Source organism: Anopheles merus, chromosome X (genome assembly GCF_017562075.2).
Source record: "Anopheles merus strain MAF chromosome X, AmerM5.1, whole genome shotgun sequence".
NCBI classification, from domain to species: Eukaryota; Metazoa; Arthropoda; class Insecta; order Diptera; family Culicidae; genus Anopheles; species Anopheles merus.
In genome coordinates, this window is record NC_054081.1 from 16,904,936 (window position 1) to 16,932,351 (window position 27,416).

Here is a 27,416-nt window from a genome sequence, read left to right on the forward strand (position 1 = left end):
AAACAGAAGAAACGAACCGTTCTGGCTGCGGGCCGGACCCGGATGCGCCCATTTAACAGGTCGTGGTGGTCCGGAAGCTCGCCCAGTGCGGTGGGATTATCTTCAATGGTCCGTTTCCTATTTTCGCTTGCTCTGCTCTACTCGGAACGGTTGGTGTCCGTTTGCATGAGAGTTTAGCGTCTTTTGCTTGTCTTCGTTTCCTGTTTTGTTTTGTATTTTTCGCAGTTAGTTTTGGCACCGATACTATGAGGGGAGGAATCGTGCCAAAATCCTTACTCTTGTGTATCTCTAGTCAAGCAAAAGTCGGGAAGGTGTGCAATGTAGATAGGATACTACAACCTTCAACCGCGGGTAAAACATTGAGTGACGAATGCTGCCACTCGGCTACACTATTATCTAAAGCACGGGTCTCCAAACATTGCCGTTCGCGGGCCGCATTACTTAACAAATAATGCGGTTCTTAAGCTAATAGGAACGTTTAAATTTTAAAGAATATATTTACTGAATATATCTCATATACACAGTTGGTATCATAGCAGCTTGATTATCCTATTACAAAGTAATTTTTTTTTGAGAAACTAGTCAAAATTAGGGGTCTCCAAACTATGGCCGCGGGACTCAAGAATCTCCAATGCAATCCGCGATGATTTTGTAATGGTTAAAATAAACAGCTTTTTTGATTAATTAATTAAAATTTCAATATTTACTTTTGAAAAAGAAAATCAAGATTATATAAAAGAAAACTGTAGAAATTGTATTTATTTAGTTAGTATTGTCTAATCAAAACGAGATTTGAAGTTTTGCTCATTATAAAGATAACGTCAAAATGGCCCTTAAAAACAACGTTACTTGTGAAGCATTCCGGCCTGGGAAATCAAAAGTTTGGAGATCTCTGATCTTAATAATAGACTATAGATTTCATCATTTTAAAAATGGTTACATGCCGCATTTTAGGCTCTGTGGTCCGTTGTTTGGAGACCCATGATCTAAAGCCAAAGCATTAAAATCATTCCTTATACCGAACATAGCAAGGCAGACGCATTTTTACATTTACATTGAAGACGCGTAACTTGACGAACAACTACGATCAACGTCTAAGGAAAACAACACGTTTTTGTGAAACTATAACTTCAAGGCGAAGCATTGCCTTTTGACCATATTTTCGCATTTTTAAGTGTTTTTATTACACAATTATAGGTACACAAAACCGGCATGTTGCTATAGTAGTTATAGTCATAAAATCAGTAAAAACAGAATATGTAAGATTTTTTCCTGGATATTTTTAACATGTCGTATTGTTTTTTGCAAAAATAAGCAACAGAAATGAGTTTGCTGTAAGTAATTTACCAAAATAGACCAAAACTAACATATTTTAAAAATAAAATAAAAATGTCTATCTGAGCAGTACTTTAGTGAATATTTTCTTGAGTTATGATATTTATACATTTTTTACGATCAAATTATGTAAAAAATCAATATTATGGCAGTAATCCTTGCTGCTAATATGAAAACAGCTTCAAAACTAAGTTCCATTTATATTATACTCAATTTTTTAGGTATCTTTGTTTATTACCACTATAGAAACACAATAAGACGACTATAGCAACCATACCACCATTATAAGTACAACAAATCAGTCGCAAAAATATGTATTTTTTCATAAATTTGTTGTGTTTGATGGTAAAAATGGTTGTGATGGCGAAGATAAAACACATTGCAATTACTATGTGTTAAATATTCATAAATTTACCTTCCTGACACTTAAAATCTATTAAAGCACGTCTGTACATCTACAAATTGCACCACTATTGGTACATTTATCCTAATGTGTTGAATCAATGCCCTTTGCCAAGATGCTACTTTGCTACTACGACTATACGCCATTTAGTTTTGGACAGCATTTTATGCATTGGCGGGTTTAGAGTGTCGGGGGCCCTAAGCAGCATCTTGCTGCGTTGATCTTGTACATGATGAGCGGGTTGACCATCTTGAGAGTTGATGCCGCTGTACATGGTGAGCGGGGCGGGAGAGATAATAGCACCCGGTTTGGGTGAAGGAGCAATCAACTTAGTTTGCTTACCGTTGAACTCACCACTATGCTTATGGTCTTGTGGGTAACCATTAAAGTAAAAATCAAATCAAATGTCTACATTCAAAATGAACTACAGATAACTTATTTCTAAAATATAAAGTTGGGTGCCAACTATTCTATCTTAACACAGATAATAACAAACATATTCGATTTCCAGTTTTCCCCTCAAACTCGTAGGCATGAATGTACCAAATCTGGTATTTTCAATTTCGAGAAAAATATACGGGTATTTACTCGGTATGAACGGTTTGTTAAAGGGTAAATTGTTTTTTTTTTATTACGCAACAGCTGATGTCAGTTTTTGGCTATCGGATGTAATTGGTACATGGCTACCGAGTACAATCGTCAAGTTGTAAGACTCAATAAAATGCCCGTCATGGGATTAAGCCTAGAATGCACTGCTCCTCCGTAGAAAGGACTGACTATCCGCAAAGCGCGGCACGCGAGCCGTAGCTCTTTGATTTCGAGCTGGCAGCTCTTAGCCGTTTAATATTTCATAGAAATTTTACATTTATTCGCTCTCGGCTTATCTATTTGACTCTTCACATGGAGCTCTGCGAAAATTTTTACACAATTTGGCTCTTCCAGTCGCAAAGTTTGACGACCCCTGGGCTACGTATATACTCAATAAGTCTCGAAAGCCTTATAAGCCGCCAAGTCCGCGTAGGACGTTACGCCAAATAGAAGAAGTCTTCTTTTTCTTCTATGGCAATGATTGTACGGTATCGAAAAGAAATTTGAAATGAAAGCGGGCATATCAACAAGCATGGATGCACGACGTTTAAGTGATCCTAGTAGAGAAGATCTTAATTTTCGAAAACATCAGTGCAGCAACATCTAACAGAAAGAACTTATATGACCATTGGTGGATAGTGTCAGCATATATTTATAAATCATATGTTGAAATTATATAATTTTTACCAGATTCTAGTTACGTACCTTGATGAGATCTAATATCGAAGAAGCCAAATGTAACGGGTAAAACCGCTTTGATCAATCGCGTGTTCAACTTCTTGATATGACATGCTTTCTTAGAATCCATACAAAATCTTAGCGTTCTTTTTTTATTCAGGAGGGACGGCTTCATCTATAATCTTAGAGTTCTTAATTTAAGGAAAAAGAAAGCGTTCCTATTGATTGAAGATACAATATAAGTGACATAAATTAATTGAAAATTCCATTCAAACTAAAATACCCAACATGCAACCGGGTAACAACCAAAAAGGTTCTTAAACCCAGTAAAAACGCAAAACATAAATACCGGGTAAAAAAGTATTTTCCCCGCGGTACAACACTGCACATAGGTGTTTCGGGTGGTTGCAAACGTATATAAGGTTTAGGGGCTTTAGAATCACGATATTTACAACGCTAGCAATAAGCATCGTTCTGCGTGATTCTCAATGCTTTATTTCTAAGCATTGTTCTAAGTAAATTATCATGCAAACTTCTCATGCAAACTTCTTGCCCAAGTTGTGTATGTTCCTAGGGTTGTAGATTTGTCGAGGATAGTTACCAATAATGCAAGTTTGTTGGTACTTTAGTTTCAGGAACTTTACCATAAGTATAATGATACCAATTGGCTCCATGTGGCCGGTTCTTTTGAACATATAATTAACGGATAACTTTTTTGATTACAATCATATTTTTGAACTGCAAAACAAACTCTTCTGTGATTACGTTCCAATCAACTAACAAGTACCATTAGCCAGAGCAGTGCCCAGTTTAACGGTCGGTAATACTTTTGGTTCACAACTCATCACAACTACAACGCCTGACGCCTTTAAATTCGATGCGTCTTCGGGGGAAGGCGAACCTGAACGCAACGCCATCGCCAACAACAAGCAAGCAAGAAAGAAAAAACATGTGACATGCAAACTTATCAATTGTTTGCCCCGCACGTGTGTCAATAAATAGGGGGGAAAGTGAAATGGTTTCTAATGCTTCCCCAGGTTGGAAGGTATCAAGACCCTCCAGCGAGCGAAGAAGCCACGATAACGAGTTCGGCAGGGGTCCAAGGGTATGCAAGCGCAGTTCTTAACCCCCTTGCTGCTGGGTGAAAAGGTGGAGCTAGACGGGGTAATCGGTTATCACACCAGAAGACTAAGAATGTCCAGCAAGCGGACCCTGCAGACCCTATCTGGAGAGACACTCAAAGTTGCGTTCCATTTCCTAACGCTCGAAATATATCCTTCCCAGGTTCAAAGGGGGTTTTGTCTTTTTTTTCTCAACTCAGAGCTGACGTGCACGTACGTGTGTCGGCGTTCTTCGATTAAAACTTCGTAGTTCCACGTCTAGGGCTACCTGTTGCTGCCACCAATTCCGTAACTTCCCAACCATCCCATCAAGCCACTAGAATAAGCCTCTTTCATTCGGGGGCATTTGTCGGGGTGCAGAGCGCCGAATCGGAAGGGTTCTAAATTGCGTAGGAAGCAAAACAAAGCCCACCGAGCGGCTCCCCCGTGTAGGCCTGGCCAAGGGGAGATGCGGGAGGGTCCCGAAACTGCAGAGAAAGCTGCACAAACAGCGAACCGGCCACCAGCCACATCGCCGGAAGGGGCACAATCGACTGCCTTTTTCCCATGGTTGGGTGGGCGCGAACGTTCTGGGACACACCAAGGACAAGGAAAGGGCCGGGGCCACTCCAGTCCTCTATTTACATCCTTCTGCTTGCCCGCCCGCTTTGCCTCTCCACCAAAAACAAAAAAAAGTGTGTTGCTCTGCACCTGCAGAACCGTTGCCCACTAAATACGATCAATTGTGCGGGCACCGTATTTGGTGGCAACTATGTTGACAGAAAAGTTACCTAACGCTTCTTGTTTTCCTCTTCCATTTTCCCCCCTACCCCTCTCTCCGCAGAAGCCTGAAGGATGAAGCGAAGCAGCCGTTCGTCGAGCAGGCGGAAAAGCTGCGGCTGGCCCACAAAAGCCAACATCCGTACTACAAGTACCAGCCGCGGCGCAAAAAGTCCAAGCGGTGCGTCGGTGCCGGTGCAAAGTCGGGCAAGTGCTGCGAGCTGCACTACGCCGAGCTGAACGGGCTGGCAAGCCCGCCGTCGATGGAGGACGGAGGCTCGTCGGGCGACTCCGGCCAGTACGCCCATCCGGACGGCCACTGCCCGTCGACGAGTGGTGGGTTGGCGCGCGGCCCGAAGCAACAGCCGGCGGGCAAGGGGCGCAGTCGCAGCAGTGCCGTCCGGGCTGGGCCGGCTGAAGCGCCCCTTAGCGGACCGCCGGCACTACCACCACCGCCGCCGCCACCGTCAGCCACCAGCTACGAGCTGGAGCTGGCGCACGAGCGTGTGACCGGGTACGGCGCCGGTAGTGGCGGTGCTGCCCCGTACGAAGCGCCCCTTTCCGTCGAGCTGTACTCGGCCGGCGGTGCCGATGGTGGGGAAGGCACCGGGCCCGCGCTCACCACTGCCGACTGCCACTTCTTGGAGGACGGCCAGCCCCAGACCAGCATGGAGATGGCAGAGGTGCAGCAGTCGTCCACTGGCAGCAGCAGCAGCAGCAGCAGTGACGCCGCAGTGGCCGCCCAACTCCAAAGCCAGCACTCGTCGCCGTACGGAGCGCGCGACTGGACCATCCCAATCGGCATTGAGTCACGCGAGTCCGCCACCGCGATGGACGCTGGAGGCACTGGTGGTGGTAGTGGTGCGTACGGGCTGCACGGTAATCGGCCGATGTCGTCCAGCTGCATGGCGCCCGGCTACGCCTACACCAACTATGCCACCGCGTACATGCCGACCACGCCGGAGTACCACAGCCCCCAGACGCCACACTTCCAGCCCGGTGGCGGTGGCACCGGCGGCAACGGTAGTGGCGTTCCGTTCGAGGAGACGGGCGGACTTGCCTGCTACACCAGCCAGCCCACCCCGGCGGTGGCCCACCGGTACGCGCGCGGTGACGTCGGGGACGGCCCGTTCGCGCACCAGTACCACGTGCACCACGGTCAGCTGCACGCGGCCACCGCGACGATCGAGCCGGACGGCCGGCAGCCGAGCAGTGCGACGCCCGAGCTGGAAGAGGTAAAAAGTATCCTACCGGTTCGCATACCCTCAATCACGCTTCACCATGCCACTCCACAGCACGCGGTCGGCGCAGTTGCGGTCGTCACAAGCGGCGAGAGCGGCCTGGTGGACCGTGCGCGCGGCACCGTGCAGATACTGATGCCGGCGCTGTCCGCGTACGTGAGCGGTACCGGTACCGGTGCCGAGGTGTACGGGCGGCACGGTTCCGACCAGCACGCCGCCCACGAGCAGCAGCAGCAGCACCGTCTCACCGCGATACAGTCGAACCGGATGCACGGTGCGTCCGAGCCGGGCCTGTTCAACTATGCCCTCGGCGAGACCGGCCAACAGTACATGCCGACAGCGATGGGCCACCATCATCTGCCGTACACCGGCGGCCAGGCGCGTATTGACATCCACCAGCAGTCGCCACCGCAGCACCAGCATCAGCAACAACCCCAGCAGCTTCATCCGCTTGACCTGCACGAGCAGCACCAGCAGCAGCAGGTGGCACACCATCACCAAAGCTACCACCATAGCCAGCAGCCGCCGCAGGACCCGTACCAGTACGGCAGCTCACCGCCGGGCCAGGCTGGCCGCATCCCGACCGGCAGCGGCGACGGACAATTCTACTGATTGGCCCTGTACCACACACAAACACACATACACACACACACCCACATTCTACTAGGTTTTACTCGATCTCTACTACACACGGATGGCGGTGGGACGGTGGCCGAGCAGGACGCAAAGGAGTCAAATGTCTAAACACTGCTTGTAATATTGCGAACGAGGCGCCGAGTTCGAACCCGACCACCTCTGATGGTGCCCCCCCCCCCCCTCCCCCTTAATGTAAGGCCCGTGACTGGTGCATATCTCTAACGGCGAGTGTTGGGCTGCAAAGGTGTACCAGCAAAAGAAAACGTACACGGCGTGCCGGGTAGAAACGGTTACGTAGCGCTGCCAAAGCTTTCCGTTAGAGTTTTTGTAATCTATTCGAATAACAACGTAAAGTGAATCTGCGAATCTGCGAATCAAATATGTTTGTAAATCTGCATGAAGCTAATTGAAGTAAATAAAATGAGCAATCAAACCTCTTGCAGCCATGTGTTCGAAAACCGATGGCATGATATAGCAAATTGCCGAACCTACTAAGCCTTTAACTAGAACTAGAAAGATCAGCAACAGGTTGTGCACTATGTTGTTGTTTTAATATTTAAAGATATTTTGGACCTCTTGGGTCTCTTTCTGTTACGTTGTAACTTAACACTTTAGGCGGCGCTCTAGCAGCAATCGAACACGACATCCGACACGAACAAACCCATATAATCATATGGTGGAGCACTGTCAGACAGAAACAAACAAACAAGACAAACATGTCAAATCCCATACATTTTTCATGTTCGATGTCGTGTTCGATTGGTGCTTAAGCGCCGCATCATATGAATTCGCATGACGGTTTTGTTCGCCGCTCAGATTTGTATCTGATGATTCTCAGTGATTCTCTTGAGTCATCGCTCAGTGATTCTCTTAAGAACGAATGAGGTAGGAAAGAAATAACGAGAACGACATGTGCTACGTCGCGTACTGGGTTTTCCAGCAGTTCTCATAGCTGTGGGACACTTTATTGACTCTTTCTTAAGTGAAATGAACTTAATGTAACGGGAATTGGACTCTATAGCATCCTTGTTGGACAAATCCAATAGGAATTTCCAAGCAGCCTGTCCAAAAAGGGTGCCATACCGTATTAATACACGATGCGCAATCTCAGATTGTGCATATATTCGTTTTATCATAATATATGTCATTTCGCGTAGCCAACCCTGAGCTATAAACGTCATTTCCATACAATTTCACATTGCGCCAAGATTGCGCATAAATTTTCAAGATTATATACGGACGTCACACGAAGCGTAAACTTTGGCGTAAACTAAATTTCAGCCATACAACCCTATAATCTTTTGACAGGAAGTTTACGCTCTCCCATACAAATCAAGCGTAAACTTTTTGTCGTAAACGCCAAATGAACCAGAACCGTACGGTTCATTCATGTCACGTGAAAAAATGAATGAACCGATTCACAAGAGACCCAAATAGACAGCTCGTACTTTATAGCTGATTTAGGGCTGTTTAACGAAAAACCGTTCCGATGTCGTACTTTGTGGCTGATTAAGAGATAGACGGTACTTTGCGGAACTATGGAGCTTTTAAACAGGCACATGGTACTCTTTGGAACTTTGCGGCTGATTAGCACTATGTGTAGGGTTCATGATGGAACTTGAAGGCTTGTTAAGAAAGCGCACCGAACTTGGTGGAACTTTATAGCTTTTTAATGCATGACATCGGTACAAGGTGGATCATGTCAAAGTGTCAAAGAGAGACGCCGTCAATAATCTCATTGCTACTGTACAAGCTAGATAAGTTAATTGAAGAAGGAATATTGAGTGAAGTGATTGTGAATTATCAGTAAATTGTGTAAAATTTTGTGTAATTCATCAATACAAAAGTTTTAAAATATACATATGTGTTTAAACGAAACAAATCTTGTTGTTTATTTCATCGATGACGCTTGCTTGAAAATAAAACACACAGAAAAATAATCCCTGGAATCGTGGCATAAGGAAGCTGCTTAGGCGCTGTTTGAAAGACCCACATAGAACTTTGATGCTGTTTATCTACTGCAAAAGGCGAATTAGAGCAGCGATCTTTAGCGTGCCAAAATGAGCTGCTTAAGCAATTCTTGCTATTTGGGGAAGAACGCTATGGTTCTTTTGATACATAAAAAAATTTATAAAAATATGAAAATGAGTGCAAACGTTAATGATCATTTTAAAATAAGGAACAGATTCCCAGACTTTAATGAAGAAGTGGGCCTTTCGGTTCTTTTGGGTGAACGTGAATTAACCGAGTCGAACATCACAATAAAAGGGAACGTGATCTCGGTTCTTTTGTTTATTTACAATCTGTAAATCGGTACACTATTTGAACAGCGATCAATCAACATCGAATGATCAACTACAGATCAATCGATAGGTCTGATCACATGAACAGCGAGCCAATACAAACAATCTGTCATATGACGCTAGAAAGCATTGTGCATTTTAAAATCGCCCGTTTCTTGTATTGCTCATACATTTGCAGATTTTAGTTTTTTCTATACATGTTTTTCAAAACTATCAAATGCAGGCATTTTTTATTTTATTTTAATGTATCAAAAGAACCATAGTGTTTTATTATTGTGAACCGGTTCATTCATTTTTTCACGCGAACTGAATGAATCTTGCGGTTCTGATCCGTTTAGCACACCTCTATTTTACAGGTGTTGGTGTTTGCAAAAGAACGAAAGAACTGAAATCACGTTCACAGCAATGGTTGACTCACGTTAACTTAAAAGAACCAAATTGCCCACCTCTATTGTGCACGTACGCAAAGTAAGCAATATCACATAAAGATGACGAAAGATAGCGACCCACGATGCATATAAGTGTTGCGGTTCATGAATTTTTCGTTGAGATTCTATCATATGAATCTTCAGTGATGAGTGATTCAAATCTCGAATCGACTTTAGAGATGTATAATTTCCAAAATATTAAGTTTTCGCGATCCCACCTAACAACTTACCCGTCATGGGTTCAAGCCTTGCATGGACCGTCTCCCCGTAGCAAATAAATTATCCGGCTGCGTTGTACTTGCCAAGAAGTCTCGAAAGCCTGTATAGGCTGCTATGACCACGTAGATTGTTACGCCAAGAAGAATTATAAAAGGCTCAAGCTCGATGAATCTTTAGAGATATATGAATCTTTAGAAATTCGTTAACCTTTTGAGATTCATGAATCTTTGTAGATACTCGAATCTTTGAGATTGATGAATCTTACCAACCGAGATTCAGATTCATTGAATCATTTCATAGATACTTTCAGATTCATGAATCTGAATCGGGTTTACCCAACACTAGTGCATATAGCGTACTATTCCGACCGTTGCTAACTGACAGCGTCTCGTACTGTATGCTAGGCTTTTTTATGTATGTGTGTATATGTATATATATATATTTCTGCAATCTTATAATTCCATCTTAAGTTTTAATAATTCATACTAAACGTATACAGTTCCTTCGTAAGTTTTAATGCTAATTGCCGGCACACGGTGTGAGATTTGTACGCATTTCGGGGGGTTAGGGGGCGTTGTGGAAAGGGTGTAAGTTTGGTCATTCTGGCATTCTGCCAAGTTCATCTTTCTGGGCTGGGGTTGTCCCCATTCTGCCCTCTCTATCTCTTTCTTTCTTTCTTTCTCTTTCTTTCTTTCTTTCTTTCTTTCTCTCTCTCTCTCTCTCTCTCTCTCTCTCTCTCTCTCTCTCTCTCTCTTTCTCTCTCTTGCTGCCTAGTTTCACGCGTTCCGAATGCCGAGCGTCTGCTCCAGCTCCGCCCGCTTCTGGTTGACCTTCGCGAAGAAGTAGCGCGACACGGCCTCCTGCGTCCAGGGCTGGTGGTAAAACTCGGCCCGCCGCTCCTCCTCCGGGTTGCCGACTACGTCCGTCATCGTCTTCAGGTCGCGTTGCTGCGACACGATCCACCGGTGCACGAACGTGTGCGGCTCTTTGGCGAACGACAGGTAAAACTCCCGGTTCGTCTTCAGCTGCTGGATCGTCTCGACCGTGTCGTGGATCTTGGCATCCAGCGCCTGTATCTCCTGCTGGCTCGCGGTGTTCATCAGGAAGCTGTTCATCTGATGCTTGAGCGCGTCGTCCACCTCGACGTCGATGTCGTAGCAGGCCGTCTGCTTACCCTCGCCGGGCTGGCTTTCGCCGCCGCCGCCGGCACCGCCCTCGACCGTGATCACGTGATTGATCACGATCGGGTCGGGTGGGTGGAGCAGCGGATTCAGCCGCTGCGGTATCTCCGCGAACTTCATGCGCTGGCAGGCAAAGATCTGCTCGAGATACTTGTCGCACACGATGTACTCGCGCTCGTGCGCATCCTGCAGCCGGTGCGTCTTGATGTACTGCCACAGCGCGGAAATGATAACTGGGCGCGTCTGCGTGTGCACCCCGAGCAGTCGGGCCAGACGCGGATCGAGCTTGAACTGCAGCGGCTGGTAGTCGAGCAGCAGCAGTATGGTGCAGCGCACGTTCCGGCCGCCGGTGCGCTTCACCTGAAACCCGTCCGTCTCCTGCGTCGCGTGCGTCCGGTGCCACTCGACCAGATAGTTGTCCGGCCCGTACAGCTCCTTGTCCAACTCGATCACGAGCGACTTGAAGAAGCTGCTGAACTTGCGCTTCAGCTTCGGCCCGGCTTCCGACCGGCCGCCAGCCTCCTCCAGTAGCCGGCCCTCGACCCGCAGCTCCCAGGACGGTTCGACCGCCGCCTGGTGCGGATCGCTCCCCGCCGGTGCCGGGTAGAACGTGTTCGAGATGAAAATGCGCAGCTTGCGCTTCTGCTTCATCGGGCGCTTGAGCGTTTCCTGGATGTCGAGCCGCTTGCGCGTGATCGTCGCGTCCAGCTTGCGCTCGAACGCGAGCAGATCCATGTACGCCTGCGACTCCGGCACGAGATCACGCACCATCTGCGCCAGTATCTTGTCCGCCAGCTTCTTCCGCTTCTTCGCCTGATATTCGCTGCCGGAGGAGCTGGAAGTGAGGAAATGCGTAATGAAACGACCAACACAGCACGGTCTAGACGGTGACGAAACTTACGGTTTGGCATGAGAAGCACTACGGTCTCCACCACGTTTGCTACCCCCGCCAGAGCCTCTTCCGCCACTGCCGCTGGCTACCAGGTACCCAGTCTGCAATGGGCGTTGGTGGTGCATCTGCACCTGGGGCGATGGTGGCGCCGACTGGGGCCCACCTCCGCCCATCGGTGGCTGAGCAGAAAAGCTTCTTGGCTGCATAGAGAAATGGGAGGAAATTGCGAATTACATTTAGAAATAACCCTTCTCAAACACACACACACACACACACACACACACACACACACCACACACACACACACACAAACATGCATACATCGACGGACGCAACACGATGGCGACACTTACCACGAAATTGGATCCCGGACCGTACGGACGCATAAAGGAAGCGTTGGCCATCGGAGAAGCGTAACGCTGTGGCATCCCGCCGGCCGCCGGGAAGCGTTGGGCCATTTTCTTTGGTAAGGGGTGAAATTAACTGTACGGCACTTGGTTGATGGTGGACGGTGCTGCTGGTTGATAGCTGCTGCACGCCGCTGGCATAGCTCGAAATCAAAATGTGAGGAAACACTGGTATCGCATTCGGCGCTACAAGCAAACACGCAAATCAGTGGGAAAACGGGCGTCGCAAACTAATCATAACCCTAACAGGCACCGCACTACGAAAAATGGCAGGCGGCTATGTGTACACAAACATACCGAGAAAGAGCCACCGCAACAGCAACGGCTCTGCGGGCGAAACGATGAACTATTTTTGGGGACACTTTTCGCGTAAAATTCCCGGTGGACAAAATTGTTTAACTTTGGCCGCACAGTGGTGCGCCGGAGCTGTCATCATGTGCACATTGCCTTTTCCGCGGCTCTACCATACGATCACAGTCTATGTGAGCGTTTCTACATACACCGAGAATGCAGCTGAGAAAATAACTGACAGCATGCTTTGATAGCGACTGATAGCATTTTCGGTGAGAGAATTCTCCTCGGCATGCAAAGAACGATGGAGCTGAGAAAAAATTGAATTGGCAGTTTATAGCGATCGATCAATTATAGTTTGCATTTTTGCCGTCTAATAATCGTAGAAATATTATTAAAAAGTAAAATAAACTTTTTCGACTTCATTTTAGCGATTAAAATGGATTTTTTCAACATCATTTTAAAAGTCTCATCTCGGCGCTTTTCAGAGCTTCTACACACACCAGCGTGAGAAACCGGTTGTCAATTCTCTCACAGCCATCTCTCAGCTGCAGTCTCGGTGTACAGGCGGTCCCCGAGATACACGGTACCTCTTATACGCGGATTCAGAGATACGCGGTTTCCTAAATTTGACAGTTCTTTGAGCAAATTGTACTGATTTGACACATCTATTGTAAAATGCCAAATAATTTCTGTTTTGATCGGATGTTAAAAACTATTTCAAAAGGTTTGAAACTGTTATTTCATTCAGAATCATATCAAATAATTGATTAAGTGGCTAAAACCACCCCTAGTTGCAAATTAACACGAAAATTAGTGAGATTTTGGCTAGAAATCACGAGATTCGACTTACGCGGAAATTCGAGATACGCGGTTTTTTGCGGCCGTTTTCGGTCCCCATTAACCGTGTATCTCGGGGACCGCCTGTATGTAGAAACGCTCTGTAAGAACGGGGATGGACGGCAAGTGCCCCCATTTGTCAGCTACTGTTCTATATGAATCTTCATATGGAAAGGGAAAAAAATATTTTTTACATGAACTTTCACGCAAACCTCTTCTATTTTTTACCTCAAGATGTCGCCACTGCGGCGCTAACAGAAAAAATTGTTTTGGTCATCTTGGATGCTATTCAACAGCACAGAGCTATACAAATTCATCAAACTGTGTTACAATTATCTATTACAAGAGGCATAAATACAGCTCCTGAAAAATTCATGAACTAAATAATTACCCGGGTGGCACAGATTAAGCTTAAACGACTATAAAATCAAATATCCATTTGAAAATACGAAAGTGTCGTGATAGCTGAAATTTTCATCGCCAATTTCAACTATGTTTTATTTTTCTTTTTCCATTATACTTTAGATTTATTTTCTTTTTCTTTTTTTCAATGTTATTATTTGTTTTTCGGGATGCTTGGTGCTTCACTGACCGCTCTCGTCAACATTCGCCCAAAAACGAATCGATGTTCTTTCTCTTCGTCGTCTTCAACCCAAATAGCCATAATTGCCAAATAGCCATTTTGGCACACTAAAGATCACTGCTCCAATTCCCTTTTTGCAGTAGTTAAACAGCATCAAAGTTCCAGGCGGTCCTTTTAAATAGCGCCTAAGCAGCTTTTTATGCTACGGTGCCCGGGATTATTTTTCTTTGTGTTTTATTTTCAAGCAAGCGTCATCGATGAAATAAACAACAAGATTTTTTTTCGTTTAACCGTAGAGTTGGCAACCAGATTTACACACGTAAGTTGGCAACCGGCATACCCGGGTATTCCACACGTTTTGATGTAAAAAATTCACGATTTTCATAGGTAAACAATGCTTTCTATATTTTAATGCTGTAAGCAAGTAATGCCGACTGTGGTACCCAAATAGCCAGCTCGTACTTTATAGCTGATTTAGGGCTGTTTAACGAAAAATCGTTCCGATGTCGTACTTTGAAGCTGATTAAGAGATAGACGGTACTTTGCGGAACTATGGAGCTTTTTAACAGGCACATGGTACTCTTTGGAGCTTTGCGGCTGATTAGCACTATGTGTAGGGTTCATGGTGGAACTTGAAGGCTTGTTAAGAAAGCGCACCGAACTTGGTGGAACTTTATAGCTTTTTAATGCATGACATCGGTACGAGATGGCTCTTGTCAAAGTGTCAAAGACGGACGCCGGCAATAATCTCATTGCTACTGTACAAGTTAGATAAGTTAATTGAAGAAGGAATATTGAGTGAAGTGATTGTGAATTATCAGTAAATTGTGTGAAATTTTATGTAATTCATCAATACAAAAGATTTAAAAATATACACATGTGTTTAAACGAAACAAATCTTGTTGTTTATTTCATCGATGACGCTTGCTTGAAAATAAAACACAAAGAAAAATAATCCCTGGCATCGTGGCATAAGGAAGCTGCTTAGGCGCTGTTTGAAAGACCCACATAGAACTTTGATGCTGTTTATCTACTGCAAAAGGCGAATTAGAGCAGCGATCTTTAGCGTGCCAAAATGAGCTGCTTAAGCAATTCTGGCTATTTGGGAAGTCTCACTTACTGCAATTCTGATGATTCACATAGGCGTATAGTATTTAAACTATCGTATCGCCGTTCTAGTTCTAGCGATGCATAAATGCGAAACCATATAACAGTACAGAAGGAAAGAAAAAGCTCTCAAAGCGAGGAAAGTGTTCTACTGGTTGGTTGGGATACCAACAGATGGCGCCACCAGCTTTTTGCTATTTTTAGAATGCATGAGTCGTTTGCCGACTGCTTAACGAAGGCTTTTTAGATTCCTTGTAGGTTGAGAGCTTGAGCTGTTTGGAACCCGTTTAGTTATTGTTTAGTGGATTTGTGGAACTTGGGTTTGTAGAGCAATTTCGACGATAAAAAAAGAATAATTTTTAATATAAAAATATATCACAAACTTATTTGTGTTCCATAATTTCGAACGTAGGATGGGCCAAGCAAAATTCAGTCAACGACAGATGAAATCCGGAATTATTCCTGCAATGTAGTAAGGCCTGAATAGGGTTAAATGCGACGGCACTTGGACTATGAGGTTGTATGGAGTGCGAAGCATCATGCGAGCTTACAGACTGCTCGAATTTGTTTAGCGGGTGTTCGGAACAATTTTGTCTCAAAATGTGACCACTCAATAACCCAGTGTGGACTGCGGGACGCTATAGGTCACGAAACGGGTTGCCGTTTGACAGCCGCTTGCTGGAGCGAAAACGTCTCTGCATCCATTGCCCGTGCACGCACACATAAACGAACCACAAAAGCATCACAATTCTCAAGAAAAGCAGGCAGGCCACCGCATCAGCCATTCTTTTGTTCCGTGAAGAGACCCTGGTCCAGTCGCTGCCGGCGCAGCTGTATCGATACCCTGCAGAAGCAATCTATTGCCAAACAGCGTACATTGGGAGGTAAGTAATGCTGGGCGTAAACATTTCACACCAAACTGCTTTTCCCCTGGCCGTCCCGATTCCGGTGGGCTTGGGATGTGTTTGCCTTTCTGGTCTAAACCTATCACCTAGATTCCCCGTTTTACTGTATCGACCTACAGTGCGGGAGACGCCGTAACAGGATTGTTCATGAAAATTGGCAAATTTTTCGCGTAGCTGTGTGTAGCTTACTGCTCGCTACAAGCATTGTGTGGTTATGTGCGTGCGTGTGTTCGTGTAACAACACTGGTAGGCCCTCAAACGAGCACCCCTATGTATGCGCGCGTGCGCTTGTATGTGTAATTATTGTGTTTCGTCCGAAAGCCCTTTGCAAACACTATCAACCATTAGAACAGCTTCCCCAAGAAAAAATCAACCTTAAACTTCTACAATCCAATACCTGCCGCCATACTGGCGCTCCATGACCGGTGGGACTTGCGCTGCTGCTGCCCCGGCAATACTAGAAGTCTGGAAAGTGTGTTGAAGCTCTGGTTCTGCCGGCGTAAATGTGTCAAGTTTGCGTTTACGGCACTCGAGGGAAAATCTTAAATATCATTTTCATTTATTCCCTGGTACATTGTTTTCCCTTTTCGGCAGGCTGCTCGACGCCATCACACACTCACAGACAAACCAATACAGCAGCGCCGTGTCACACATCGTAACGCAGCCATCAGTGTAATATCAGAAAAACAATGGACGAGGACATCAATCTCAGCCTGGATGAGATAATCCGGAAGCGACATGTCGCCCACCCGAAGGCCCGTCCCGCACCGGCCGGCGCTGGCGGTAAACAGCCCAAAGCCGTGGGCAGTGGTGGTCCGCGGGGCGGTGGTGCATTCCGGGAGGAGAATGGGGGATATCGCGGGGTCACCAAGCCGCGGCCGGTGGTGGACGCGCGGTACAAGATCATTCGCAACAAGCGCGCCAAAATCCGGGACGCACGTGACCACCTGACCGAGCAGAAGCTCGGTCGGGCTGAGCGCTACCGGCAGCAGAAGCGGGGTCGCCAGCTGCTGGAGCATGGCTTTCGAGCGCTGATGCTGCCACCGTCACCGCTGCGCGGTGCATTGGCCGCCCTGTCCTCCAACCAGCGGAACATCGGCGGCTACGGGCCGGCCGAGCATCTGCAGGTGCAGCTGCACAACCGCCGGCGCTACGTCGAGCCGGAGTACATACCCGGTGTACACACCGGCATGGTGTCACAGCCGGCGGCCCTGTCGATGTCTGCCCTGCCGCACTTCCGTGGCAACCGTCACATCTCGCTGATGGACGTGGATGACGAGGACATGAACGACGACGAGGACGACGAGGACGACGAGGACGAGACGTACGGCATGCTCGAGGTAGACCGGCTGGCGATGAGCAAGTCGCTTGGAGGCGGTGGCGGCGGCGGCGGACTGCTGAACGCTTCCCGGACGCTGCACAACGATATGTACGCGCTGCCGAGCTCGATTCCTCCGTTTCCCCGGTTCCGCACGGTCCGTGCGACCGGCAACACGATCGCGAGCGCCACTTCGGCGGGCACCGCCGGCAGCAACGGTACGTCGATGCTGAGCTACTCGGCTGCCCGGCCGTCCAGCTCCACCGTCCACTCGGACGACCCGTTCGACCACTACGAGGTGAACCAGCGGCCCAACATGAGCGTACCGCCGCCGCCGCTCCCGGTCAGCAGCAGTAGCAGCAGCCGGCCGCTGCGCAGCATTCTGCGCACCCGGCCCAGCACCTCGCCGCCACCGACGGGCAATGGCGGCGCCGGCGTACCGGCCAACCTGTCGCCGAGCATGCGGGCCCGGCTCGAGCGCGCCCCTAACCCGAATAAGTCGATGGGCATCTTTGCGCACAATTTCAATGGTGATCCACCGATCAAGAGCTACCGCACCCGGTCACCCTCACCTCCACCGCCGCCCACACTGACCGCTGGGTACCGTATCGTGGTGAGCAATCTGCATCCAAGCGTCACACAGATCGACATCAAGGTACGTAAAAGAGAGAGGGGGTGAATGATGTTGTAAAAAAAAAATACGGGAAAATACGAAATGCTTTAATGCAATCGTGACACACCTGACGCACGTGTTAGGTTGCATGGTCATGCTTCTTCAGTTTATGTATTTAGTTTTTAGTTTAATCCGTTCCAGTGCCTCACCCAGTAATGCGAAAAACTCGATATGCTGGAGCCTCTTTTTCATGTACAGTGGAACCGCTCATAACGAGTTTAAAAGTTTAAGAGTTTTTCCAGTGACTTACTTGTTCTAGGATAAACTCGTCCGGGAGGCTTTCTCTTATGAATGAAAAGAGAAATTATTGCTTCCAGGACCGCAGAAGAACATATACGTCTCTGAAGAATTGAATAATATCTTTATACAGGCGTTGCCGCTAAATTTTGACTCTAACTAACCTATGTTTTGTCTCGAAGGCAACACTATTTTGACTGTGAGTTAATTGCTTTATTTACAAATTCCCCTTTGGGAAAATGGAGTGAAAAAAGTGGGCATGTGTTTTCAGGTGTAAACAATTGCTTTACAATTTATAAAATTTCATTATTTTTTCTCAAAAAAAAGCAATTAAATTACACGGTTTTTGCATTGTATATGTGCCTTAGAGTCGAAACTTGGTGGCAACGACTGTAATACCTACAATTGGGAAGATATTTGTAGTTCACTATTTCATTGTCATTATTATTGATCCATTTGAATGATTAAGAGATCGATTGATTTAGTCTTTTTTTTTACAAAACACGGTTCGTGTCGATGTGTTGCCTAGACATTTGATTTTTTTTTAATATAATACATTTACATCAGCCATTGAAAATTTGTAAAGGTAAACTTTCTTCTGCAAAAAGGTCATTAAACATTGCGATAATTTTATTGGCATCAAATCTACAACACTTGCCCACCACTTGTTGCCCACATATGTCATACGAAATTCCTACAAGAAACACTCGTCACTTGTACATCCCAATGTACGACACTTTTCCTTCGCAAAAAACTTTATCTTCTCTTTGTACAGTAGGTGACCGCTAACTGGATGTGTTTTAACTGGAGTGCTTTTTAACTGGAGGTTCGCTAACTGGAGTTACTCTCAGTTAACGAACACTTAAACGTCAAAACATGAAACATCCGGAATTTCATGAAGAGAAATTTGTCGCAAATGTGCATTTTTCAAACAAATTTAGGGTCTTTTGCCTACGTTTGCTATTAATTTATGTTATTACACGAATTACTATACTTTATATCAACATAAATGAAAAAAAAATTTGGTATGTTTATTCCACCCAACGCCAATCAAAACAATCAATCCATAGAAACGGCACTCCAGTTAGCGAACATTGTTCGTTAACTGGAGCTTGTTTACCTCTCAGTTAGCGGTCACCTACTGTATATATAAATCTAGAGCTGTTAAAGCTAGTGCGAATTTTGTATTTCGCGCCGAATTTGCGTTTGGCACGGATTGCGCGCGTTTTTACTCTTGATTGGTGCGGATTTTGCGGAAATGAAAAGAAGCCTATAAAATCGTCATTATTTTTACCTCCATGTCAAGCACCCCTTAATCGAAATCGACCAACTTCTAGTTCTAACAATTGTTACATTAACCCGCTGAACGAAACATATCTGGACAATGGTTTTAATTCATCTCCAGCTTTGAATCTAATACTCAACGTCAACGTCGGGTTGATAGAGTGGCCACTCATCTGGGATGACCGGAAATTAGCCCAGAATTTTATTTTTCCGGAAACAATCTGAAAAAAGCGCAAATTTTCACATTTTTACGATCACTGTGTGCCATCAGAGCAGTGTATTTTCAATTAACAGGATATTTTGTACATTGTTCCCAATCTACTGCAGGCCAGCAACATCACACCAAAGTGTATGGAAAACATTTTCCGTTGCATCAATATTTGGTGTACCTCGGGGACCGCCTGTAAAGGTCCCCGAGGTACACCGCGGTTAATGGGGACCAAAAACGCTCGCAAAATACCGCATATCTCTAATTTTACGGTTTCCCATTAAAAAAATCACTTATTTTCGTGTAATCTTGCTAGGCGCGATAAGTTTTAGCCAATCAATCTATTATCAGATACAATTTCTTCTGTATATTACAATGTTCAACCTTGTTAAAAAATAATATAGTTCGACCAACAGGTAAATTATTTTGCATCCGACAATTCACGTGTCAAATCAGTATAATTTGCTCAACGAACTGTCAAATTTAGAAAACCGCATATCTCCGTATCCGCGTTTAAGAGGTACCGTGTATCCCTGGGACCACCTGTATAAGTTTTTTTTTTACTTTTCATTCCCACTGGTGCAATACTAGTGGTGGAAGCTAGGAATCGGGCCTATCCGATTCCGATTCCGTGTTCTGAATCAATTCCGTAGCCGATTCTGATGCTGGAATCGATTTCGATTCCGGAGTTGACTTCGGAGCCGTTTCCGGGGTTGGTTGGATTGGAGTATGATTGGACCCAAATGCCTATTTTTATTGCGATGCCGACACTGATTCCGTTTGGAAACCGATTCTAATTTAGGAGCCAGAGAGATTTCGAATCCGGAACCAATTCCGATTCCGGAGTCAATTCTGTAACCGATTCCGACTCCGGAATCAATTCTGGAGACGATTCCGGAACCAATTCTGGAGTCGATTCCGATTCCGTAAACTGATTCCGGACCTACTATCTAGAATCGATTCCAGAAAACTGCGGAGCTAGCCGGAATCGATTCCGAAAAAACTTCATTTTTCCCAACACCATGCAATACTTTCGAGTAACTATGTCGGTTCTCGCGCTTTTCGGGTATGGGGTGCCGACTCATTCTACCTTGCACTCGTCTTTTGTTATTCATCTCTCATGAAGTTGCGGTAGTGGCGAATTTAACCTTTATTTCTATAACTACCTACCCGGGTATGTTTAGCACTTTTAATTCCAAATAACTTTTGATAGAATAGAGCTATCATTGGCATGAAATTTTAGGAATGCCTAGAAAAACATGTTTTCTATTTTATAGCAAAAAAATTGAATTTTGCAAAAAATTTAAACATATTTTTAATTCAATATTTAATTTGTACCCTTTGCTTCTAATACCGCCTACCCATGTAGGTAATACATACAATAACGGGGATTGGTTTCGGTTTAGTCGTTAATTTCGTGATAATATCGATAGCAATGCTTATACTTATATTCATAGATGCTATTCCAAAAGTTGTCTAGCTCGAAATATTCTTCTTAAATCATACAGCTTGAAATGCTGGACGTGACAATCAGGAGGACATGACGGTTTATGAGTGTCAGTTAAACTATTTATTGTGCATTAAACTTATGTAGCTAAAAACGATACATCTTGCAGTTGTGACTTCAAAAGAAGTATTTTTATCCTAGAATCATAAAATAATTTAAAAGAATACAATTTTCCACCAATAAAAATGCTAATTTCCGTTTCAAATGTATGACCTACCCGGGTAGGTGATTATAGAAGTAAAGGTGTAGTTTTGGTTATATAAACGAAGGTCAACGGTGGATTTCGTGGGCGATTCAAATTACGCACCGAAATCGTCAAGGCGATAACTGATAATTTTTGTCCCTTTTAACAATTTTAAGGTTAGCAATACGGCATTTTTGGACCGTTCGTCCTGAATTAAATTCTGATTTTCTGAACAGCTGAAGCTGCTAAACTTACTTTAGACCACCTTGTCAAAGCCAATTAAAGCCATAAGCAAGGATGGCCCAAAAGTCAACCAAAGCCTCGGGCAAAATCAAGCTGATTCGTGAAAGAGGATTCCAGCCCTGTCATTTCCAGACCACACACACACAATGCAGACAGGCTTGGAGGCTTCTGCTTTTCGACTAGAATTTCGTGAAATTTTCGTTTCTGTAGTGATGGGAGAAGTACACCCTGTACTTCCACCCTGGCCACTCAATCTGGAAAACCGGGAAAGCCGGGAATTTTATTTTTCCGGGAAAAACCGGGAAATTCTCCAAAAAACCGGGAAATTATCACAAACTTTTGCTATCACTGTTTACCATCGTACTAAGTGTATTTTCAATTATTGGGATGTTTTGTATATTGTTCCCAACTTACCACAGGCCATCAACATCACACCAATGTGTAAGGATAACATTTTCAGTTTCTCTTATATGGTACGCAATATACAGGGTGTTCGGGATAAATTTGACACCTGGTCTTTGGGTATATATCTCAGGGTTGAGTTGACGTATCGAAATGATTAATATGTCATTCGATTGCTAAAAGTTGTGCGAACAAGTGTAAAAAATGTCTAGCTCCGTAAATATGTGGAACCCGTCCGAATTGCACAAGCGCGTAACGTGTGTTATGATGGTTCGTGCCGACCATACGAATGCCGAAATTCGGAAGGCGGCGATGTGTTCGCTGAACACCGTAAAAACAATACGCGTACAGCTCTAGGAGTGTGGTGAAGACGTAGATAGTATTATTATTAGTATTATTAGTCGGATTGTGTGCGGACCGACGCGTTCCTGGCCGGATTGCAGCAGCGGGCGACGGCCGATTCCGGCGTCGGCATCCGGGCCCTGGCGCGAGACGTTGGCGTGACCCCGAGCATCGTCAAGGTGGCGTTAAATGAGGACCTGCGGTACGCGTCGTACCGTGGTGAAGCCGTGGATTGAGACGGTGGCCAATGGGCGGCCGTACGTTTGGCAGCAGGATTCTGCACCATGCCATACGGCCTTAAAAACACGCCAATGGCTCACTGCCAATTTCGACCGATACACCAGCACCGACGTTTGGTCACCCAGCTCCCCTGACCTTAATCCTATGGATTACTTTGTGTGGGGCACAGTTGAGCGGGACATCAACAGGGCGTCCTGCAATACCAAAGCGAAGCTGGTGGCCAGAATAAAGGCCGTGTTTGCGGCCATCCCCAGGAACATGGTTGTCCGGGCTGGCGCGCGGTTCCAGAAGCGGGTGCAGGCGGCCATCGACGCGGAGGGGGGGGGGGGGGTACTTCGAACAAAAAATGCGGCAAACATGGTTAGCTAAAATTTGTAGAAAAAAAAATTCTTTTTAATATTTAACATAAATTTGATAAAAATTCCTTTCCTATTCCCTCAGAAACTGTCAAATTTATCTCGAACACCCTGTATGTACTATACTTCTCATTCGCACTGGTGCAATACTTACGTTCACCGATATCGGTTCTTGCACATTTCGGGTATGGTGTGCCTATTCGTTCTACCTTGCACACTCGTCTTTTGTTATTCATTTCTCGTGATGTTGCGGTCGTGTCGAATTCAACGATAGATTTAGTGGGCGATCCCAATATTTGAACAGAACTGATAACTTTTGTCCCCTTTAGCAATTTTAAGGTTACCCAATCACACATCGCCTATACATTGGCATTTTGCATTTTGATTTCGGATCTGCAGTCCGATCGTTGCTCCTTTGTTTAATTTAACTATATATATAAAAATCTCGTGACACGGCTGGATCATTTTCAACGAAACTTTGCACACACCTTATGGTGCTATGAGAATAGGTTTTAAGACTCACATCATTTTCAGAAGTTGCACTAAACTTATTTTATTAGCAATTTTCTAATCCCATGCCAAGAGCAGTATTGTTGTTGTTGTATACAGCGCTTTGACACTCGGTGTTAAGTGCAGTTTACACTGGTGTTAAAACCCCGCAAGCAAATTCGAGCAGTTTGCGAGCTTGCACGAGTCCTTGCAATCGCGTTAGCTTTTTAGCTTATCTTAATTTGATTTTCTTTAGATTTTCTTAATTTGACAGTTCTTATACTAATTTGACACATCAAATGCCAAACTCAAAATGAATTCTCTTTACGGCAAATTTTAAAAATCATTTAAAATAGCACAAAATTTCAATTTTTTAGTTGAAATCAGATCAAATAACTAATTTAATGTCTAAAACCTACCCCTTCAAGCAGAATGATACGGGAATTAGCTATAATTTGACCGAAAATATCGAATTTCGACATACGCTAATATCAGAGATACGCGATACGCGCAGTCCGAATTAATAGCATATATCATGGAGTGCCTGTATATGATATATGGTATATATGGGTACAATAAACTCCGTGGTAAACCAAAAACTCAGTAGTACCCAAGCGGATGATTGTAGATCTTAATTACCTACTGTTATTACGACCGATAAGAAGAATCGAAGCTTTGGGATAAAACCATAGTAATCATTGTAATCGTTGTTTTATACTCCTTGGATTGCAAATTCTTCTATTTTTAATAAAAACGGGACATTAATTTTATCAAGCGTGAAACCGGGTAAATCAGCTAGTTATCACATAAAATACAGTTCCCGTAAAACATAGTCAAGAAAGGGTCCCAAAATTAAGAAACCCACTGAAATCTCCTGTATCTATTCGTGAGGTGCATCATCAGCGTCGTGCGAGTAACAGCATAATGAATGGCTGCTGTTTAACAGGAAATCCGTTCTTCGCAGTTTTGTATGCTTTCTCCAGTGGCTGGTTGGTCCATGACTTCCGGTTACCCTTTTTTAAGGTTATGTGATGACAACTGTAAATCAACAATTGATAGCAGATGAAAAATATCTTGGCCACGGAGTAAAGTCTTTACACGTTAGTGTTATGATGCAAAACCATCAAAAAGTAATATTTGTAATGTTTTATTTCATAGTTTTTTCATCAGTTTTTTGCTCATATAAAACTTTCGAAAATATAAAGAATGCATATTTAAATAGCTTAAGATCTATAGTAGCCAAATTAGAGCCACATAGTAGCCACTATAGTAGCCACAAACGAGCGCATGATTGAAAATTAGTTTGTACAAATTTGATAGAAATCATGCCAAAAATGGTTCTCAAATGTGTTGCCACACCTCCAGATTGGATACTAAATTTTTGAATAATTTACAAATATATTTTATCCAGTTTTCATGACAAGTGTACATTTGTCCCGTAATGCCCGTGTTTACTTACCATCCTCTACATAACGATTTTTGAAAACGTATGATATAATAGGCCCGATTATTAAACACAAATTGTAAAGACAAGTTGTCAAAATCGGAAGATTTGTATTATGACATCCGTTTGTGTTGTGTAGCACAAACTCACAAGCATACTGCCAAGATATGTATTATAAAACACAAACGGAAATCCAAAATTGTCAAACTGCTTTCCGTCAGCTTTTTGTCACGGAAAGGCGCCAATCTCAGATTATTTGACCGACAAAACACAACAACAGAGTTGTTGCTGTTGCTTTCACGACAAAATATAAGTATTTTATTTCAGAAATAATCAAATTTTATCATTTTAAACAAAAAATGTGTGTACTTCCATATCCACACAAATGGCGATAAGCTGGAGATACTGGTAACGTGCTGCTGTATTGGGTTAAGAAGCTGATGTTATTTCCTTCCTCTGTTGTTCTTCGATGGTAGTCGAAAGATGTAGGGCTCACGCACCCGGTTTGCGTTCAACAGCATTGGATTCCAGCAACTTGTTCAATGAGTGGCTGCTTCAACAACCAACAGCATAGGCACATGTAATTATCACATCTAATACTCCATACACTTTTAGTAATAACAAATAGTCGGAGGGCTCGATCTCCGCAAGAATGTCAAGGAAAATTTCCTTCGACACACGAATTTTTTCTTTAATCTGAAATTAACAACCACGAAATGAAACATTTATAACACGGTTTGTACTGCACAAATGATCCGTATGCTTAACTCACGCTTGGTTATAAAGCTGTAACGGGTCGAAAACACGCTGTTTTGCCAGATCTACCGTTGTGTCTTCTTCACTGCTGCTATCGTCACTTACGAAGTGGGATAAAATCATTTCGATGTTTTAAACAAGGATTGTTAGCTTGATAGACGATCGTGTCTTAAATAAACTTGTTTACGTTTTTTTATTTTGATTTTGACACATCGACACAGCTTTAACGAAAGAAAAAAATTAACGAAACTTATCTGTCACAAGAACGGTTTCAAAATGCATACCTATTTCCTATTTTCCGTTTGTCTTGACGCACATGTCTTGTGTCATTTCCGTTTGTGTTTAATAATCGGGCCTAATAATTTGGAATTGAAGTATCGATAAAACCGGCATACGAAGCATAGTGCACCGGGAAAACTCCAAAAAAATCCGGGAAAAACTGGGAAAAAAACCGGGAAATTAAAATCCTGATTCGAGTGGCCACCCTGTTAGTATATAAAATCCAATCCAATCCAAAAGTCATTTACATTCAACCCGTGGGCAGCACATAGTTTGGAGAGCCACTGATCTCTTTGTCTATATATTTTTATTACACACTGTTTCAGCTACTTTTGAATCTCGGGTCGTTTGTATCGAATCATGTGCTGCCAACTTCGATCCGCAGCCTACTATGATCGACTACGTGTGGTTGAGTTGCGTGCCGTTGCCATTGGATTTTTGACAACTTCTGGCTGTACCTATGTACAGCTCATAGCAGATGCAAATTTCACCATCTCAATCGAATTCTAAATCTCTATTTTTCATTTACCATCTCACCCAAAACCAGGAGCTGTTCGAAGACATTGGCGATCTGCTAGAGTCACGTCTGGTCCGTCCGGGCATAGCCGAGGTGATCTACCGCAATCTGAAGGACGCCGAGCGGGCGGTGGACGCCTATCACAACCGTCAGCTGGACGGACAGCCGATGAACTGTCTGCTGGTGAATCCGCGCGCCACCTACAAACCCACCGCCACCACAACATCTACGGCGATGAAGTATGGGCGGTAAGTTGCCACGAGGATGGGCCGGGGAGGAGGCCGCCAAAGCTCTAGACATCGTTAGGGGTCGCGCATCGAATACAAACGCATTTTTGTATGGAGCGAGTTAGGAGATAAGATTTTAGGGAGTAAATGACCGCATGAATATTGCTATCGATAAAAAAGAAAGGTGAATATAGAATGAAAGGGTAGAATGGTTTGCATCATGGGCACGTTTGGCAGAATTAGGCGAAATGGAGGAGCCAGATAGAGTAAATAAACAGAAACGGCCGCTGATACGTTCTTAGAAAAAGACGTTAGAGAGATGGAGTATTCCGTAGCAAAACAGGAGATTGAAACACGATGTCATCAACATGCCTACCCACACCGAGCGAAGAATGCTCACGGGAAGAAGACGTCTTCACTGATTATTGCTATCGATAAATAAGGAAAGATAATACACAATGAAAGGGTAGTATGGTTTGCCGGAGCACGTTTGGCACAATTCGGTGAAATGGAGAAGCCAGATAGAGGAAATAAACAGAAACGGATACGTGTTTAGGAAAAGACGTAAGAGAGCTAGAGTGTTCCGTAGCAAAAAAAAAAGGAGATTGAAACACGCGTCATCAACATGCCTATCTAGGCCGAGTGAAGGATGTTCACTGGAAAATGTTGTATTCACTAGATTCACAAATAAAAATAGCCGGAAAATGCATTTAACAGGCGCAATGGCAGAAACAAAAGTATTCCATTTATTATTCATAAATAACGGCTCGGGCGTATTACTTAAGATACAAAC

General features: G+C 44.5%; 3 protein-coding genes across 5 annotated transcripts in view; 2 read left to right on the plus strand and 1 right to left on the minus strand.

Annotated features, from left to right (window-relative positions):
* Positions 1-7,267, plus strand: part of LOC121596350 (splicing factor, arginine/serine-rich 19-like) — a 40,905-nt gene extending 33,638 nt beyond the window's left edge. The window contains exons 3-4 of one of the 2 annotated variants that reach the window (XM_041921218.1): positions 4,949-6,119; positions 6,180-7,267. In XM_041921218.1, coding sequence (XP_041777152.1) covers positions 4,949-6,119; positions 6,180-6,737 — 1,729 coding nt within the window. In that variant the 3' untranslated portion in view covers positions 6,738-7,267. Of the gene's footprint in view, positions 1-4,948 lie in introns of both variants that reach the window. The other variant, XM_041921208.1, reaches the window with a different exon arrangement.
* A 3,153-nt stretch (positions 7,268-10,420) lies between these two features.
* On the minus strand, positions 10,421-12,585 carry LOC121596241 (brahma-associated protein of 60 kDa-like). Of its 2 annotated transcripts, XM_041921017.1 has the most exons (4): positions 12,489-12,585; positions 12,138-12,377; positions 11,794-11,984; positions 10,421-11,727 (listed from the first exon to the last, which is right to left on the minus strand). In XM_041921017.1, the coding sequence occupies exons 2-4, from the start codon at positions 12,240-12,242 to the stop codon at positions 10,488-10,490; spliced, it is 1,536 nt and encodes a 511-aa protein (XP_041776951.1). In that variant the 5' UTR covers positions 12,243-12,377; positions 12,489-12,585; the 3' UTR covers positions 10,421-10,487. The 2 variants fall into 2 exon arrangements, with proteins under 2 accessions (XP_041776951.1, XP_041776942.1); XM_041921008.1 differs by having other exon boundaries at positions 12,138-12,552.
* Positions 12,586-15,671: 3,086 nt separating this feature from the next.
* On the plus strand, positions 15,672-27,070 carry LOC121594352. Its single transcript, XM_041917528.1, has 3 exons — positions 15,672-15,896; positions 16,512-17,890; positions 26,427-27,070. The coding sequence occupies exons 2-3, from the start codon at positions 16,607-16,609 to the stop codon at positions 26,646-26,648; spliced, it is 1,506 nt and encodes a 501-aa protein (XP_041773462.1). The 5' UTR covers positions 15,672-15,896; positions 16,512-16,606; the 3' UTR covers positions 26,649-27,070.
* The last annotated feature ends 346 nt before the right edge of the window (positions 27,071-27,416 follow it).